Genomic DNA, 15,865 nt, shown 5'->3' with positions numbered 1-15,865 from the left:
TTACGTAAGCGGAACGCGTGTCTGAGGGCGATGCATCCTGACATACTTAGGGGTGGAGAATCACGAGGCCGGGGACTGAAAAACGCATTTCAGGCACAAGTGTGGATGGCGGGGGATACGGAACAGGCTCACGGCAGTCCGACTCCTGCCAGTTTCCACGGAAAGTAGTCGAACGTGCTTCTGCTTGGAGAGGAATGTATCTGCTGTGTCAGTTTTCGCTGCGGACCCCCGACTTGCTGGTGGCGGGGCCGCCCCGCTGATCCGACCTGAGCCCCCTTTCCCCCCCACCCAGGTCCATCCTCAGCAGCTCGTCTGTGAGCATTAGAAACCTTACACGCACTGCACCAAAGCCACGCCTTCTCAGCTACCGCGACAGAGGGGCTATTAAGTAGGACACGAAGGAATTTAAGAGCAGTGAGTAATATTAGGGGGTGGGCGCGGGGCTTCACGAGACCCCGGGGCCGGCCCCACGGCAGAGACCGGGGCTCTGGCCTGATGTCCCCATCGCCCTCTCCAGGCGTGGTCCCCGCGGGCTTCTGGGAGCCCCGCCCCACCCTCACCACGAGACGCCACGTCCTTCCGTGGCACAGGCCGTGTCACGACTGCCGTCTTCCCCTGCCCCTCACAGCCCTTTGAGGAGGGGCTTCACCTTGTGTCTCCGCACAGAGCCAGCGTGGGTCGGCCTGGGGCGGCGGGGGATGGTCTGACGCCTCCCTGGTCGCCCACCGCTGCCCATCACCTGGCACGAGATGCCGGGTGCTGCGAGGCACGTGTTTGCGGGAGGGCCTTGATGTCACCCGGGCGGGACCCTCACCGGCCCCAGCGGGCGGCCAGTGTGGTGAGGCACGCTGGCCCGAACCATACCGGGGGACTTCAGGCCAGAGGCCACGAGCCCCTGTCCCTCCCAGGTGTGGGCTCGGTTCCTCTGTCCTGATGTCCGATGGCCTCCAGGCCCACAGCACACACCTGCACCCACGCCGTGTCCAGGGTCCCCCGGGGCCAAACGGCGGCTGGTGTCCCAGTGCCTCCCCCAGGACCCCCCGAGAGCCGGCTGGGGACGGGGCGACGCCACTTAAGTGTCATGGTTTTGTCCGCGAACCAGCCACCACAGGAAGTAATCTTTCTCCCTGTTTCTTGGTTCAAGTCCCCGGGGGACACGGACTAACGCTGCGTGTAATGCATTAAGATAGTGTCACCGGTCTGCGTGAGAACGCCTTCCAGAAACACTGTTACGGCCAGTAACCGTCTGTCGGAGGGCGAAATAAAACACGCTTGTAATGGGGAAATCGATAGGTAATCTGCCCCTCCAGCTTCCATCAGGGCGGCTGTGTGTGCTCCCTGGTCTCACCGTGGCTGCCTCCCCGGACGTGGCCAAGACCTTTCGCTGAGACGCGAGGGGCTGGGGGCACCCTGCTGAGGGGGGATTCGGTTCTGGGCGGGAGCTGTCACCTGCAGGGCTGCGGGGCTGGTGGAGGGAGGGGCTTGTGGGGGCCGCACACCCTGTTCCCCCCCGACCCCTGGTCCCCTGCCCCCCTGCGACCCCGCTTCGGCCTCTGGGAGCCTTACTGCTGCCGAGGTGGGGGGGGGGACAGAAGAGGCCAATTGTTGGCTTTTCTGCTTCAAAAGCTGAGGTCCAGGTGAGGCAGGAGAAAGGGCCTGTGATTGGTCTGCGCCTGTGGTTTTCTCCTTGGGAGAGATTGTGGTTTCGGGGTTGGAGGAGGGACAGAAGGGGGACGTGTGGGGAGAGGCAGGGGGCTCTCGAGGAGGCTGGGGATGGTGACAGATGCCCACTGGGGCTGGGGGCCTGGGAGCAGAGCGGCTGTGCCCCAGCTTGGCTAGAGCCTGAGAGACAGCAGGCCCAGTGGGGCTGGGGAGGAGGGGGCCGGGGGCGTGGGGGGCAGGGCAAGACCTGCCCGAGGGGACTGTGTATTTCCTCAGACTTCAGGGCCGAGGGACAACGCAGCCAGCCTGGGCCAGGGGGCTGAGGGCCAGGCTGGCCACACACATCTCTGCAGTGGCCCAGAGATGCTCTCCTCCCCTACCCGGCACCTGGTCAGCCCCGAAGGCAGAGGAGGTCCCAGGACTCTGGGGGGCACAGGGGCTGGAGACAGCAGCCGGGTGGTGTGACAGAAGGCAGGCACACCTCACGCACGCCTGCGGCGAGAACGTCTCCGTGGCTCCTTCTCACGCCCCCCTGCAGACTGTCAACTCCTGCAGGCCGGGCAGTGATGTGTACCCAACACGGGGCCCGATGCCTCCAAGGGACCTGGGGACCCTGGTGGGATTGAGGTGACCTTCCTTGAACACTGGGGGACGGGTGGGGAGGCAGCCAGTCGGTGTCAAGACAGCAGCTGTTCCTGTCAGGTGAGCTCTCACTGCCTTCCAGGCGCTGTTCCAGGCGCCGCCCTGCCCTTCTCTGTCCAGGATCTACTGCGGTGTCAGCGACAGCCCTGCGCGTCCGGGGCACAGCGAGGGCGACTGGCCCGTGCCCGCGGTAAGGGAGCCAAGAGCCGGCCGCCTCCCCGGACTGCCCCCCACCGCCCGCGCCCCCTCCTGGCCACCCTCCTCTGCAAGACAACGTCTGAAAGGATGCTGTCTTTACCAAAGAGCGCAAAATTAACCCGAAGGTGCTTTCCAACACCCATCTTGCCTTAAAAAGACTTTGAACCGAGAGTCTGGAGGAAAGCCCCGGGTGGGTAACAACGCAAAGAAGGAAAAACGGAGAAGCGCGGTGCAGGTGACGGATGCCATCTGCACACGCGGTCCGGGCTCCGTGGGGACGGTGCGGCCGCCTGTGCGCCCAGCGTTAAGGGCCGTGACACTCAGTCTTAGGTGCACGTGTGGTAGGACTCACTTGTGACTTCTGACGAGCGCGCAGTCCTGTCTCCCGGACCGCGCTGGGGACGCAGGAGTCCCCCCAAGCCCCTCACCCTGCCCCCCCGTCGTCACACCCCCATCCCCAACACCGGTCTTGACATTTGTCTATAAATTGCGACACCAAATCCTGGATCAACACAGCACCGGGAAGGGAAGGCACAGGCCTCAGCTGTTCAGAAAAGTACATGACAAATCTTCAGACGTTAGACAAACAAGTCCCGCCATGCCGGACGAGGAAACACTCCTTCGTGGCTGAGCTGGATTTATCTCCGGGATCCAGGGATGGGGTTCACCCATTCCTGGACTGAGGCAGCGATGTGGCCTTCAGGGAGGGGACAGGAGAGTGGTCTCTGGGGGGCTGGGGGGGGTGTGGCAGGTCAGGCCGCCCAGTCCCTGGAGGTCACACGGCCAGGTCCTCGGGAGCCCGCCTCCGGTCCAGCAGGTGGGTCCCAGGGTCGCGGCCCGGGGCGGAGCTGGCCACGGCTGGCGGGAAGTGAGGAGGGCACCCACCTTAACCACGGTGACCATGCCCTCGTTGGTGACGGGGTCCGTGCGGATGCTGAAGTGCCCCGAGGGGTCCCCGCTGATGATGCGGTAGAAGGCGTTCCAGTTTGGTGAGTGGGGCTGATCTCGGTCCATCACGGTCAGGTTTGCAACCACCACCTCCACCTGGTTTTCGGGTACCTCCCCTGCGTACTGCAGAACACAAGGAGAGAGTGTTCTCATCCTGTGGGCCCCTCGACCAGCCCCAGGGATGCACCCCCTGTCGCCCACAAGTGGGCCCATTTGGCGCGCACGGTGGCTGCTGAGAGCCCTCCGGGCCCTCCCCCCCGCCCCCCCCCCCCCCCGCCCCCGGCCGGCCCGGGGCTCAGAACCGTACCCACCACCTTCAGACCAAGGCTCACGGGCACCTGCACACACGTGCGCACCGGCCTCCCTCCTGAACCCCCTTCAGACCTTCCCCGTGTGCCCGGAGGCCCGTGTGACAGCTGGGCACACGAGACACCACAGCACGTGCTCGCAGCGTGCAGGGCTTCCCGGGAGAATCCTGCCCGGGCTCCCCGCCCCGCCCCCCCCCCCCCCCCCCCCCACCGTCCTGGCACCGTGCCGGGTGCTGCCCATGCCGTCTCCTCAGGGTAACCCTGTTCTCACCCCCATTTTACAGATGAAGCAAGAGAGGTTAAGAGACCCTGGGGCACCACAAAGTGGGGGGCAGAGTGTCAGTCCTGAGGACCAGCCCCCTGTCACCGTGGGCCGGGTCACCGACCGGGCAGGAAGGAATCCAGAGACAGTCTTGGGAGTGGCCCCAGGCAGCCTGGCTCCCAGCCCTCGTCCTCCCGGGCCCCCTCCGTGCCTGCCTAGTTTCAGCGGAAGTGGCACCCGAGCCTCACAGGACTCCCCGTCACCACCACCCGCGGCGCACGAGGCCTCCCGGCCACGCTGCCCTGTGCCCACCCGGGGGCCGCGGCCCCAAAACGCCCTTTCGCCCCCCAGGACAGGCATGGCGTCGCTTTAGGCGGAGGACGGTCTTCCTGTGCCCCCAGGGAGTGGTGGGCCTTGGTCTCTGCTCCAGAACGAACTCACCACCCCTGAGTGCGTTTCGAAACGCCCGGCGGGGGGTGTCAGGCAGCCGGTCACGCGTCCTCCACCACCGTGGAACCAGCCGTGCGTTCACGGCTCGGACGCTGCGGCTGCCATCTGGGTTCTTTGACACTCTGCGTCCGGGGCTGACGGCAGCCCAAGGGCCAGGCCCCTACACACGGGGCCCCCGTGCGGGGCTGGCTGGCTCTGAGGGGACCCCTCCCCCCGGGCGACGGACGCCAGCTGGTGGGTGTGGCATCCGGCCTCCGGTTCTCTCCCTCGGGAGCTTGGGTCATCCTGGGAGAGACCGGGCCCCTCTAGCCCGGCTCTGGGCCTGGATTGCCGCACCGGTTTCTGCCCCGGGGCACTTGAAGATTCGGGCCTCAGCTGGTCGTTGGCGAGGGGGTTCTGGGTGCAAAGAACAGAAAATTGGGCCACGGTGGCTTGAACACAGGGGTTGACTTCCCAGAACCGGGAGCCTGAAGGCCGAGGGTGGCCATCGGTGGTTCTGTGGGTCAGTGACGTCGGGGCTGGTGGCTCTGCTCTTTCTGGCTTCCTGGAGGTCAGAACCCTGCAGCTCGGCCAGTGTGTGCTTGGTGTGCGGCTCCGGGGAACTGGGGCCTCAGGTCCAGCGAAGGAGGAACCCGAGCCCCGGCAAGGTCGGCTGCCTCCGGGGCTGCAAAGGGCTCTGTTCAACCCAAGGCAAGAGCACAGACCTTCACCTGCACTTCACAGGCTCAGGAGAGGCTCCTGTGTCAGCCTCCTGGACTTTGGGCATCGACGTCCTGCCGGGAACACCACAGCCCAGCCGCTCAGGCGCCCACAAAGGGCCCTCGTCACCTGGTCCTCGCAAGTCTTCAAACCCTGATAGCATCACCTGGTCAGCAAGAACAATTGTGAATTTATCCAAGAAGGATCTCTCCCACCAGGCCCTCAGACGCCGTCCCACGCAGCAGCACGAGATCCTATCGTGGGATTCGGGGGTGCCGGAGCCGGTGACCATTCCGAGCTAATGGCCTGCGGCCACTCCCGTTCCTCCAGCAGGTCCCGGTCGCCGCTGTCCTCCCGAACCAGCGGGAGCTGCGGCCCCGGAGGCCGGCCTCCGGGAGGCGCACTGGTGGGCGCTCTTCCCTCCATCCCCAGGGCCCCGGGGACTCAGCCGGGAGCAAGGGGGCCGGCCCCTACCCTCGTGGGACTGTGGGGTGCCACAGTGCACAGCATCAAGGTCCTGGCAAGGGACAGCAGGGCTATTCAGCCCAGTGGCCAGAGACCCAAGGTGGATGGGGGAGGCGGAGCCCTGCCTGACTGTGATCCCAGGCACTTGTTGTCGGGGAGGGAGCGGCCCTGCCATCGCTGTGGGTGGGGTGGGGTCCTGGGGCGGAGAGGCCTCAGGTAGAGGACTATGGGGGCAGGGCATTCAGAGGGCACTTTGCCGAGGCTTGGCCACGAGGCCTGGAGAGTACAAGGGAGGGTTGGGGGGCTGGGGGCCAGGAGGCGGGTCATCCTGGGGGGGGGGCACAGGGCTGCTTCGGGCAGTGTGTGCGTGCGTGTATGCATGCGGGGTGCCCCGGTCCCTGGAGCTCTCAGGAGGAGCGCAGGTGTGGGGTGACGCCCCCCAGTGGTCCTCAGGGAGGTGGGAGCCGGGCAGAGGAAGGAGCGGAAGGCCTGGAGCCGGCACAGCGGCCCCCCTGCATTCGTGGGGGGGGCGGTGGGGGAAGGGAGACTCAGGGCCCCCTGTTGGGGCCAGTCTGCTAACCGCACTGAGCCAGCAGGCCTAGGTCCCACCGCCTGGTGTTGCTTGAGCCTCCGGGAGACACACCTCCTGCTGGTGGATGCTCCCCCGGGCCTCCCTGCCGCACCCAGGGCCACGCCCTCTGCCAGACGTCACCGTGTCCCCAGTGCCGGAGGCGCTCTTGGAGGCTGTGACCACCCGGAGGCTGCTGACCTGGGCTGAATGAGAACCGAGTTTGTCATCCACAAAACGGGCACGCCGCCTCCCCCGAGGCTCGGGGATGGAGAACGGGCACGAAGGGCCTGGCACACTGCCCGGCCCGGCTCCGGGCCCTGAGCACAGCTCCCTGGCCGTAGAGGGAGGGCCCAGCTCCCTGGGAGCGGAAAAGAGCACCTACCACACCGGGCGAAGCCACCTGCCCGAGGGAGCCCGTCCAGGTGGGCGCAGGCCTGGCTTGGCCTCAAGCAGCCGTGGAAGCTTAAGGGGGTCCCTCGGCCCCTCTGAGCGGGTTTCCTCAACTGAAGACCGGGGCCAGGGATGCCCGCTGCCCACCTCCCAGGCGGCAGGGGGGAAGCCGGCGAGCAACGTGTGCCCTCCCCAGACCGTCTAGGAATTCAGAGGTAGGGATGACCCAGAGCATCTGTGGTCCCGGGGCCTCAGCGCCCGGACTCTCGTGAGGGGCTTGGTGGGAATGGAGGCCTGGCAAACGACAGGGCCAAGTTCAGGCCATAGCCCGTCTTGTTAATAAAGTTTGATCGGCACACAGCCACGTCCCTTCATTTACACGTTGCCTGTGGCGGAGTTCACTGATTGTGACCTGGAGCTCCCAGACTTGGAAGTGATGGCTTTACGCCCTTTACAGAAAAGAGTGCGGACCCTCTCCAGGCCGCGATGCTCCCCACCTCGGTGATTCAGAAATGGCACGTGGCCTCCACCAGCCAGCCGGGGCTCACCGAGTTCTGGTGCTGTCTCTGGCCTGGGTGTTGCACCCACACCTGCCTGAAAGCGTTGGGTGCGGTGGGGCCGCCATCCTCAGCCTGAGGATGCCAAGCCCAGAGGAGGCGTGTCCCGAGGGAGGCTCCCGGCGGCTCGTGGGGCCTGGGTCCAGCCGTGCCTGAAGTCAGTGCTTGGTTTTTGGCTTCTGAGACCCGAGGAGTTTTCTTTTTGGTTAAGTCGCCAGAGTCAGTAACTTTCTGGTTAAGTTTCTTTTTGGTTAAGACTGTTAGGCTGCCTGGCTGTCTGGCGCCTTCTGAATCCCTTTATTTTCTACAAACTTGCTTTCGCAGCTTCCTCTACGGCCACGAGCTGGTCAGGTGGCCTAGGACCTGCCGGTCGCATGCGCCTGCCAGATTCCGAAGCAAGACGGAGAGGCCCCGTGCTCTGGCCCCTACGGGGATGGCACCCAGTTCAGCGTGGGCAACAGGAGGGGCTGCTCCGGCTGGAGCCTCCGTGCCCGACACGGCGGGCCCTTGGGTCTTGTGACTGCTCACAGCCTCTGGCAGCTTTCCTCCCTGTTTAGATGACTGGGGTGGGTCCGGGCAGTGTCACCTAAGAGCCGGGCTTTGGGTGTGCCCCCGTGGGTCACCACAGCTGGCCCGATGGGCACCTCTGTCTGCTCTGCTCTCTGTCTCCGGGGTGTGGGGTCCGTCCCAGAGCTTCACGGCACAGGCGAGACCTGTGTGTCCCGGAGCCCGATTCCTCCCAGACTCTGGGTGAAGTTTATTCCAAGAGTCTATTTTAATTCATGCGAGTTTAATAAAGGTTCACAAAGAAGGGCCTTAAGCTGATAAATCTGGCTTAGGATTTTCTTATTAACCTTCCCCTAGCCATAATGAGTTTTTAATTTAATTTTTTCTGGTTTTCGGGCACAGGGAAAGCCTCTCCCATGCCTCATGGGATGTGAAGGCAGATATTTGGGAAAGAAGGAATTTTAAGATCACCGGAACACAGTGTCTCGCCTAGATGGTAATCCAGAATTCAAATGTAGCCCCATCCCCGGGGGCGGGGAGGATTTCATCTAGCACAAACACAGCTCCGAGGCAGAAATCTGCAGGGCTCCCAGGGGAAGGTCACATTAGCATAGAGGAGGATTTGGGTGGGGACAGTGAAGCCCAGCAGGATTCAGAGAGGACGGAGAACGCCAGCCTGTCCACACCCCACAGCATAACCCGTGAGGCTGTGTTTTTGTTTCTGTTCCGATCACTTGGAACCATGGCTGGTCCTAAAAGTCCTAAAAGACGCGTGCGTGGGCCGGAGGACTTGACCCTCCCCCAGCCGCCTCTTGGGATGTAGGACACCCCCTCCTCTCCAGTCTGCACCCCCTCCTCTCCAGTCTGCACCCCCTGCACTGGTGGGGCATCTAACCGGGAAGGAGGGGTGCCCTCCCTGACCTGGAACTCGGGGACGTGCCACAGTCATTAGCAGAGCCTGGAGAGCCGGCCCCGGGAGTCCCCGTCTGCCCAGGATGGGGCTGTGGGTGCTGGGTGGGCACCTGGGGAGGGGTCTCCGTGGAGCCCCCCCCCCCCCCCCCCCGGGCACACACCAGCACTGCCCCTCCATTTGTCCTTGGCTTCTGCTGGCATATGTAACTACGGATGCGCCTCTGGACATTCCAGTGGTTTTATTGTTTAGAATTTACTTTTGTATCCAGTAAAATCATGATGGTTTCTGCTGGGTTCTAAGTTCAGATCAGAATCAGATTGGAGGACCAGTGGCCCTGATCCAGAAGCAACCTGAAGGCTGTCTTTATTCACCCTGCACATCACAGGGGAGGGACAGAGGCTCTGGGGGCCAGGATGCCCCCCTGAGCCTCTGTCCCCACCCCGAGGAGCTGTCCCCCACCTCACAGGTGAGGAAACAGGCACGGGGCCTCCCGGACTTGCCTGAGGTTAGCGACTGGTCTGTGTGGGAGACCGGTTAGCAGCCGGGACTCTGGCTCCAGCCTCTGACCCCCCATGTCTGCCTGCAGTCCGGCTGGGTGGGGACCCAGGGGGTCAAAGAACGTGTCATCTTTGGGAAGTGGACACAGGCATGGCAGGAAGGGCTGGTGGTGGGATGTGATGTCGGGTGGGGACTGGCGCTCCGGCCTGCCGTCTCTTGGTGCTCGGAGGAGATCCGAGTAACTCTTTATGGCAGAAGTTTGCACCGAGTGTCCGTGCACAGTTAAGGGTGTTCAGTCCGTGCCCGTTTTGAGATGCCAAATTCTTATTCTCAGGAACTCATGCTGAGTTCAAATCTCTCCCTTCTCCTGGGTTTGTGGACGTTAAGTCGAAAAGCTGAGGAGACCTGGGATTCACAGGACCTGGGGGGCCAGAGCGGGCCCACTTTCAGGCGCTGCGGGCCCAGCCAGCCCCGGGGAGGGCTGAGTTCGCTGGGGGCCAAGTGCTGGCCTCCACGCTCACTGTCGTCCTGTCCCATCTCCGGAGAACGGGGTGGGGTGGGGGGGGCACCATGATCACATGCCCTTTTGTCTTTAACACTGACTTGAATTTAACTAAATTACTTAATTTAACCACATTAATTGTTTTCACATGTAATCTCATCCATGCTTCTCTGGGGACGGGAAGCAGGCCATGCGGTCACCACATACAGCGGGGGCGCCGGGGGGGCTCAGTCGGTTGAGCATCCGACTCCTGACTTCGGCTCAGGTCATGATATCCCAGGGTCATGGGATCGAGCCCCGAGTCAGGCTCTGTGCCAAGAATGTGGAGTCTGCTCAGGATTCTCTGTCTCTCCCGCTCTCTCTGCCCCTCTGCTGCTCTCTCTCTCAAAGAGACAAGAGGAAACGCGTCTTATCAGCTGCCAAGTTTTAAACTGCCATAATAATGCATCTTGATGGCTTCTATCCACCCCCCCTCCCCCGCCAACAGATGAGGAAACTGGGCTGACAGGGAGACTTCTAGTGACTTCGCTGTGAGTCCCTCGCCTGCAGAGTGAGAGCTGGGGCAGGACTCCAGTGTGTGAAGGCGGGGGCCTGCTTGTGCTGCTGCGACGGGCTGGCCGCCGCCCGTGGCACGTTCAGAGTGCAGCACGGTTCCAGGCGTAAACCTTCACGGACACCAGTGGACCCTCCTGACATCCCCTTGGGACCGATGACACTTTTGTGTAAAGTGGGGACATTGAGAGAGGTCCGGCTATCAGCCCAGGTTACAGGGCTAGGAGGGACCAGGCGGGGGGCTCGTGAGGGGCCTCCTGACTCCAGGCGAGTCAGAGGGAGGGTGGCTGAGCTGGTGGCCGGGGCCTGGGACCCCGGCTATCCAGGCTTCACTCCGGGACCCGAGGACGAAGCCAGCAGGAGGTCCTCGGGGCTGAGTGCGTCCTGGGGGCCACCAGCCCCCCCGCCCAGCTGACCCCCACGTTCACCCTCGAGGGGTGCTGAGTGTCCAATGGCCGTACAACCCGCCAGCCCTGCGGCGGGGGCACCTCGCGGCAGCACACGCACAGGGGAAATGACTTTTAATTAACATTTAAGGGTAGGAATTGGATCATGCAAATCCCCCCATCTCCTCAGCTTCTGCTGATTGTTCTTGATTAAGCTCGATAAAAATAGCCTGGCTGTGCGGGGAGGCGGCCGGCCCTCGGCCCCGCCCACCACCCCTGTGCCAAGCAGCCTCCTGGGCCCCGCCTGTCACCCGTCTCCAGGGACACACCATGGGCCACCCTGACCCCCGAATCTAACCCACGACTGCCATGTGACTCAGTTACCAGGACGTTAGCACATGGGTGGGGGGGGCGCGCACACTCCTGCCCGGAAACTGGTCCCCCCCCCGCCGCAGCGGCCTTCGGGTCTGACCGTAGCGAGGCCGCCTCCCTGAGCGCTGTCCTGGCGGACGTCAGGATCCGAGGTACCGCTGAAGCACTCCTCCTTGACTCTCGGACCCTGAGCCCACTCCAGGCCTGGGGCCTGCCCGAGGCCGGCCGGGGCACAGGAGGAGCAGGCGGGACGTTCCAGGGAGCCAGGCTGCGCCCACCTGCCCTTTACCTGGACGGGGGTCACGTCTGGGGTCAGATGCACCTTCTCTCCAGGGTCTCCGTGCGCTTCTGTGGCGCCCGCTTCTCAGAGGTGTGTGCGGATCAAGGGTGCCCTCCTCCTGGTGCGTCCCCCCTCCTGGTGCCCCACACAGCGCTCCCTCCCCTCGCTCCCTCCCCGGCCCTCCCAGGACTGGCACTTGGGGGAGCCCGCGGGGGTTTCAGTGCGGCTGCGTGCGGAGGGGAAGACGGGGTTCGGGCTGGCACAGCTGGGCTGGGGCTGGGCCGGGGGGCAGAGGTGGTCCCCCCGCAGGCCTGCCCGCAGGAGCGGGTGTGGGCACCCGGGGGCCCTCGCTGTGGAAGCTGAACGTGCTCCGCCTCAGGAGGGGACAGGACAGCCACTTGGCAGAGGCGGGGCCCGAGGCAGCAGGCGCTCTGGGTTTGACAGCCTCGCTGTGTGACCTCGGGCAGCCCGGAACTAGCCCTCTGGGCCTCAGTCGTCTCTGGTGGAAAAAGGGGCAGTGGCCATGTATGTGATGACCACCGTGGCCACGTCAGGGAAAACCTCTCAGGAAACACAGAAGCTTCTAGGCGTGACCACCAAGGCCACATCGGGGGGAAAGTCCTCTTAGGAAACACAGAAGCTTCTAGGCGTGACCACCAAGGCCACGTCGGGGGGAAAGTCCTCTTAGGAAACACAGAAGCTTCTAGGCGTGACCACCATGGCCACATTGGGGGCGGGGGGGAATCCTCTTAGGAAACACACAGAAGCTTCTAGGCGTGACAGCCATGATGCTACGGCTCCGTCCCCGGTCCGGGCGGCCATCTGCAGACACAGCAGTGGCACGGGGACACGGAGGACACGCGATGGTGGCCAGTGCACGTGGCTGTTCCGTTTCTCCTTCCCACTCCGACGACTCTGTGTGAGCCTGACGTTATTCCCAAACGAGCACTGAAAACATCCCAAGGCCACTCAGAATCTACGGACACGGGAGGGTCTCAGACACATCGTGAGTGAAAGAACCCAAGTCAGAGGACACCAGGTACAGAGCGGGGCGCGAGGTGGAGGCGGCGTGGGGCGGAAGGGGACGCCTTCGTCACGGTGGCTCCCTTGGTACCTTTTCCGTTACGCTACCGTGTGTGCGAACTACCTGGTTGGAAGCTCAGCCGGGTCTCCACTCTGCCTAGAACTCGTCCGTGGGCCTTGTGCGTAGAGCCGCACACGCGGTCATGGCGGCTTGCTTGGCTCACGCTCCGTATCTGGACTTGGGATCAGAACGGGCCCCTCCGTTCCTGACGCCAAGAGGGATTAACTGGCTCACCCCCTGGAGCCGGACCGGGCTGGCCGCCTGGACTGCATCAGGGAGGGAAGAAGGATACGCAGCCGCCCAGGTTCCTGGGATAGTGATGCCGTGAGAGAAGCAGAGAAGACCCAGCTGGCTGGGGACGGCACCGAGACAAACTTCATGAGCAACCGGGGACCACACACGGGCGGTGTATCCGTCGCCCGGGCGGGAAGAGCTAGCTGGAAGCCTCCCCCGAGGGGAGGACGCTCTGCCCAGGACCCTCAATCGGGACCCCCCCCCCCCCCCCGGGCCGTTCACCGTGGGGCCTCCCCAGCCGGGAGGCTGGATGTGGTGAGCGCCCGATCTGATGCATGAACCCTTCTCTCTCCTTCTCCGTACTCTCTCCCCCTTTATGTTTACTCTGTTTACTTCCATACATTCCCTTTCCCTTATAATCAATACAGTTTTCCTCTATGAAACAAAGTTTAGCTATCGTGAACTACTGTCATTCAGAACAATCTTTAAAACAGAGAAAGTGATTAAACGAAGGAGGGCATGCACGGACGGGGTGCTCACAGATGGTCCAAAGATCTGAGCTGGCCACGGGGGACCCCCAGGAACGCGGGAGATTGTCCGACCGCGCGGGTGCAACCACAGACGTGGGCTCCACGGGCGTTCTGTTGGATGAGAGAAGCCTGGCTCCGCAGAACTGTGCGGCCCGCGTGACTCCATCCACGTGATGTCGTAGGACAAGCAAAGGTCACCTTGGCGATGGACGCAGGGGTGGGGGCTGCCTCTGGGGACGGGCACGGGCTTGTGCTCCTGGCCGGTGGGAACGTTTCCCGGAAGGTCCGTGCGTTATGCCGCATTCCCGTCACACCTCAACAGCATCGGCAAGATCTCCATCCGACTCGAAGCCGGAGACCAAGAGGTCTCTCTGGGAGCTCTTGCCTGGGGCCGATGGGCTGTGTCTACTTTGGCTCCTGGTGTATTAGGCAGCGGCCGACCATCTTGGGCGTAAAAGAATCAGGCTGTTTGGGGGCAGGAGGGTGGGTGCAGGCTCTGGTCTGCCCCATGCCGGAGCCCTCTGCCTTTCCGCCTGTCGCTGCAGCCACCGGGGTCTGTGCCATCGCCTGCCCTCCCCGGGTGGCCACACCTTCTCCAGGGCACCTGGGTGCAAGTGCGGACCAGGATCTTGAGGCAGGTGGGGGCTCTGAGCATCCTGTCCGGTCTCTGGGAGCTTTTGCCAAACCCCGTGGTGGCTGGAGGTGACCAGGAGGGCTGGGCTGAGTCCTTGACTCCCCGGGTCGCTATGGTGGCCCATGCCCGGAAGCACATCCTTCACTACCAACAGGGACAGCTGGCTTGGTTTCCTTCTGCTCTGTTCCCGTGGCGACAGTGGAGGTCCCGAGGCTGTTTCCTGGGGATCCTGGCGGTCACGAGGGCTGGTGCCACCGCCCCAGCACACAAGGGCTCGCAGTTGGCACCAGGACACAAGCGTATCCCCGGGAACAGTGTCCTCTTGCCTGGGCACCCGCCCGAGACCACCTGAGACCCCTGAGGCGGAAGGTGGGTTCTGAGTGTCCAAGGTGCCCACCCACTTGGCGCAACTGCCAGGGTCGATGTCAGATGCCTGGCGTGGTGCTGGCTCCGCTCCTCACTGCAAGGTCACCTCTGGGAGGCGTCCTGCTCCCGAGGGTGCTGTGGTCAGGCGCTAGCGCGGGCCTGGCGTGTCCGGAAGACAGCCAGGTCTGCCCGGCCAGGGGTGCGCCAGGCCCTGCTGGGGCCTGCAGCCTGGGCATTATTCTCCTTCCAGGGTCGCTCGGGGCCGCTTCACCCATGTCCAGACTCCCCGGGACATTGGCCCAGGGCCTTTCCTGCCATTGCCCGCTGGCCCAGGAGAGCAGGTGGCCGCGGAAGCCAGCCGGCTCCTCGCCAGGTGGGCTGTGGATCAGCAGCTCCGCCCGAGTGCAAGCTACCGTCCGCCCGCTAGATGGCGCTGCGCCCCCACAGGCAAGGCCACCCCGCCGGGTTCCGGGATGTGGGAAGTTGGGGAGGGGGGTGGAGGTACAGGGCTGTGGGGTCTGGGGACTCTGTGATTTGGGGACAGGAGCGCTCGGGGCGTGGGGCGTGGGGAAGCAGGAGGAGAGGATGCTTGGACCCCAGGGAGGCTCTCGTCTCCCAGACTCTGGCCTGTGAGATGTCTTCCTGGCGCTAACCGGCCTTCTCGGGGAGAAGGAGGGGTCTCCTCTTTGTTTCCCCACCGCCTTCCCCTCCCCCCTCCCCCCTCCCCCCTCGCTGCACAGCAGGTGCAGCTTCCGGGCTCCAATCCCAGCCGCTCCCACTTACGGGCTAGCAGTGAGGGTCTGGGCAAGTGACTTCGTGTCTCTGAGCCTCTGTCACTGAGGGACTGTCGGGCGAGGGCCCTGACCCTCACAAGGTTGGGGGGACCAGAGCCTGGCAGGGGAAGGCTCCCAGCGTGGCTTGTGCTGTTGCCATTACTGTCACTGTTATTGCCGTGGCCCCCTCACCCAGTCGGCCCTCCGGGAGCCTGGACCCCAGCAGAGGCGGTGGCTCTGAGAGGCCATCCCGAGACCTTGGGGTGGCAGCCACCAGCCAGCACCACTCTGGGGGCCCTTGCTGACCTGACCCTCCCTCCCGCCCATCCTGGCCCCTACACCCACCACACCTGAGGACGGGCGCCTGCCCTGGCGGTGGGGGGCACAGCGCTGCTCGCCAAGGACCTGGGCAGTCATCCGGGGAGGGTGTGGACCAGTGAGTGGGGAGAGAGCAGGGCCGGCCCCCCGAAGACGGCTGGGTGGCGCAGGAGGGGGTCACCAAACGTGCCGGGCACTGAGTGGGCCGTGAGGATTTCCTGGGGAGGGGCTCCTGGCGGGGCAGCGCTGTTGAATCTGTGACCCCGGGGCCCTGCCCCTGGGATGTGCCGGCATGAGCGCAGCTGGTCTCTGTGACTCATGGGCTCTAGACTCAGAACGGAGGCGCATGAATGCCCACCAAGCGCACTTGGGCACTCAGGCCGGGAGCAGCCTGGTGTGGGCAGCTCTGCCTGAGGGGGAGGAACGCCCGGCGTGTCCCCACCCTCCACGACGTTCTGCTCACGGCAACGTTCTGCTCCTGCAGGAGCCCCCCCCCCCCCCCAGGAGGTCGCGTTGCACACACGGCCACACGCAGCCGCACGCGTGCCTCCCAAAGCGACCGGGCCCCCAAACCACGGGTCAACTCCGGAGAGAGTGTCCAGCCCAGTCTGTCCCGGGCACTTCTCAGAGCGTCAGCTGCGGCTCAGCATCGGGCCTCGCGGTGCCGGACTGGAGCACACGTCCCCCCCGCACCCACCCCCGGAGGCAGAGCCTTGGCAGGCCCTCCCGCCTGTCTCCCGCCGCAGACCCCGGGGAGGCCCCCT

At 64.2% G+C, this 15,865-nt stretch overlaps 1 protein-coding gene across 4 annotated transcripts in view; it reads right to left on the bottom strand.

Moving 5' to 3' along the window:
- CDH4 (cadherin 4) overlaps window positions 1-15,865 on the bottom strand; it is a 542,734-nt gene that overhangs the window by 15,422 nt on the left and 511,447 nt on the right. For all 4 annotated transcript variants that reach the window (XR_014137503.1, XM_081795373.1, XM_081795372.1 and 1 more), the window contains exon 9: window positions 3,388-3,573. Coding sequence is in view for 3 of the 4 variants with exons in the window: in XM_081795373.1 (XP_081651499.1) it covers window positions 3,388-3,573 (186 nt within the window). In the remaining variant the exon portion in view is untranslated. The remainder of the gene's footprint in view (window positions 1-3,387; window positions 3,574-15,865) is intronic.

Source organism: Panthera onca, chromosome A3 (assembly GCF_046562875.1).
Source record: "Panthera onca isolate mPanOnc1 chromosome A3, mPanOnc1 haplotype 2, whole genome shotgun sequence".
NCBI classification, from domain to species: domain Eukaryota; kingdom Metazoa; phylum Chordata; class Mammalia; order Carnivora; family Felidae; genus Panthera; species Panthera onca.
The sequence above is the reverse complement of the archived record's forward strand: the minus strand, read 5'-3'. Positions and strand labels throughout refer to the sequence as shown.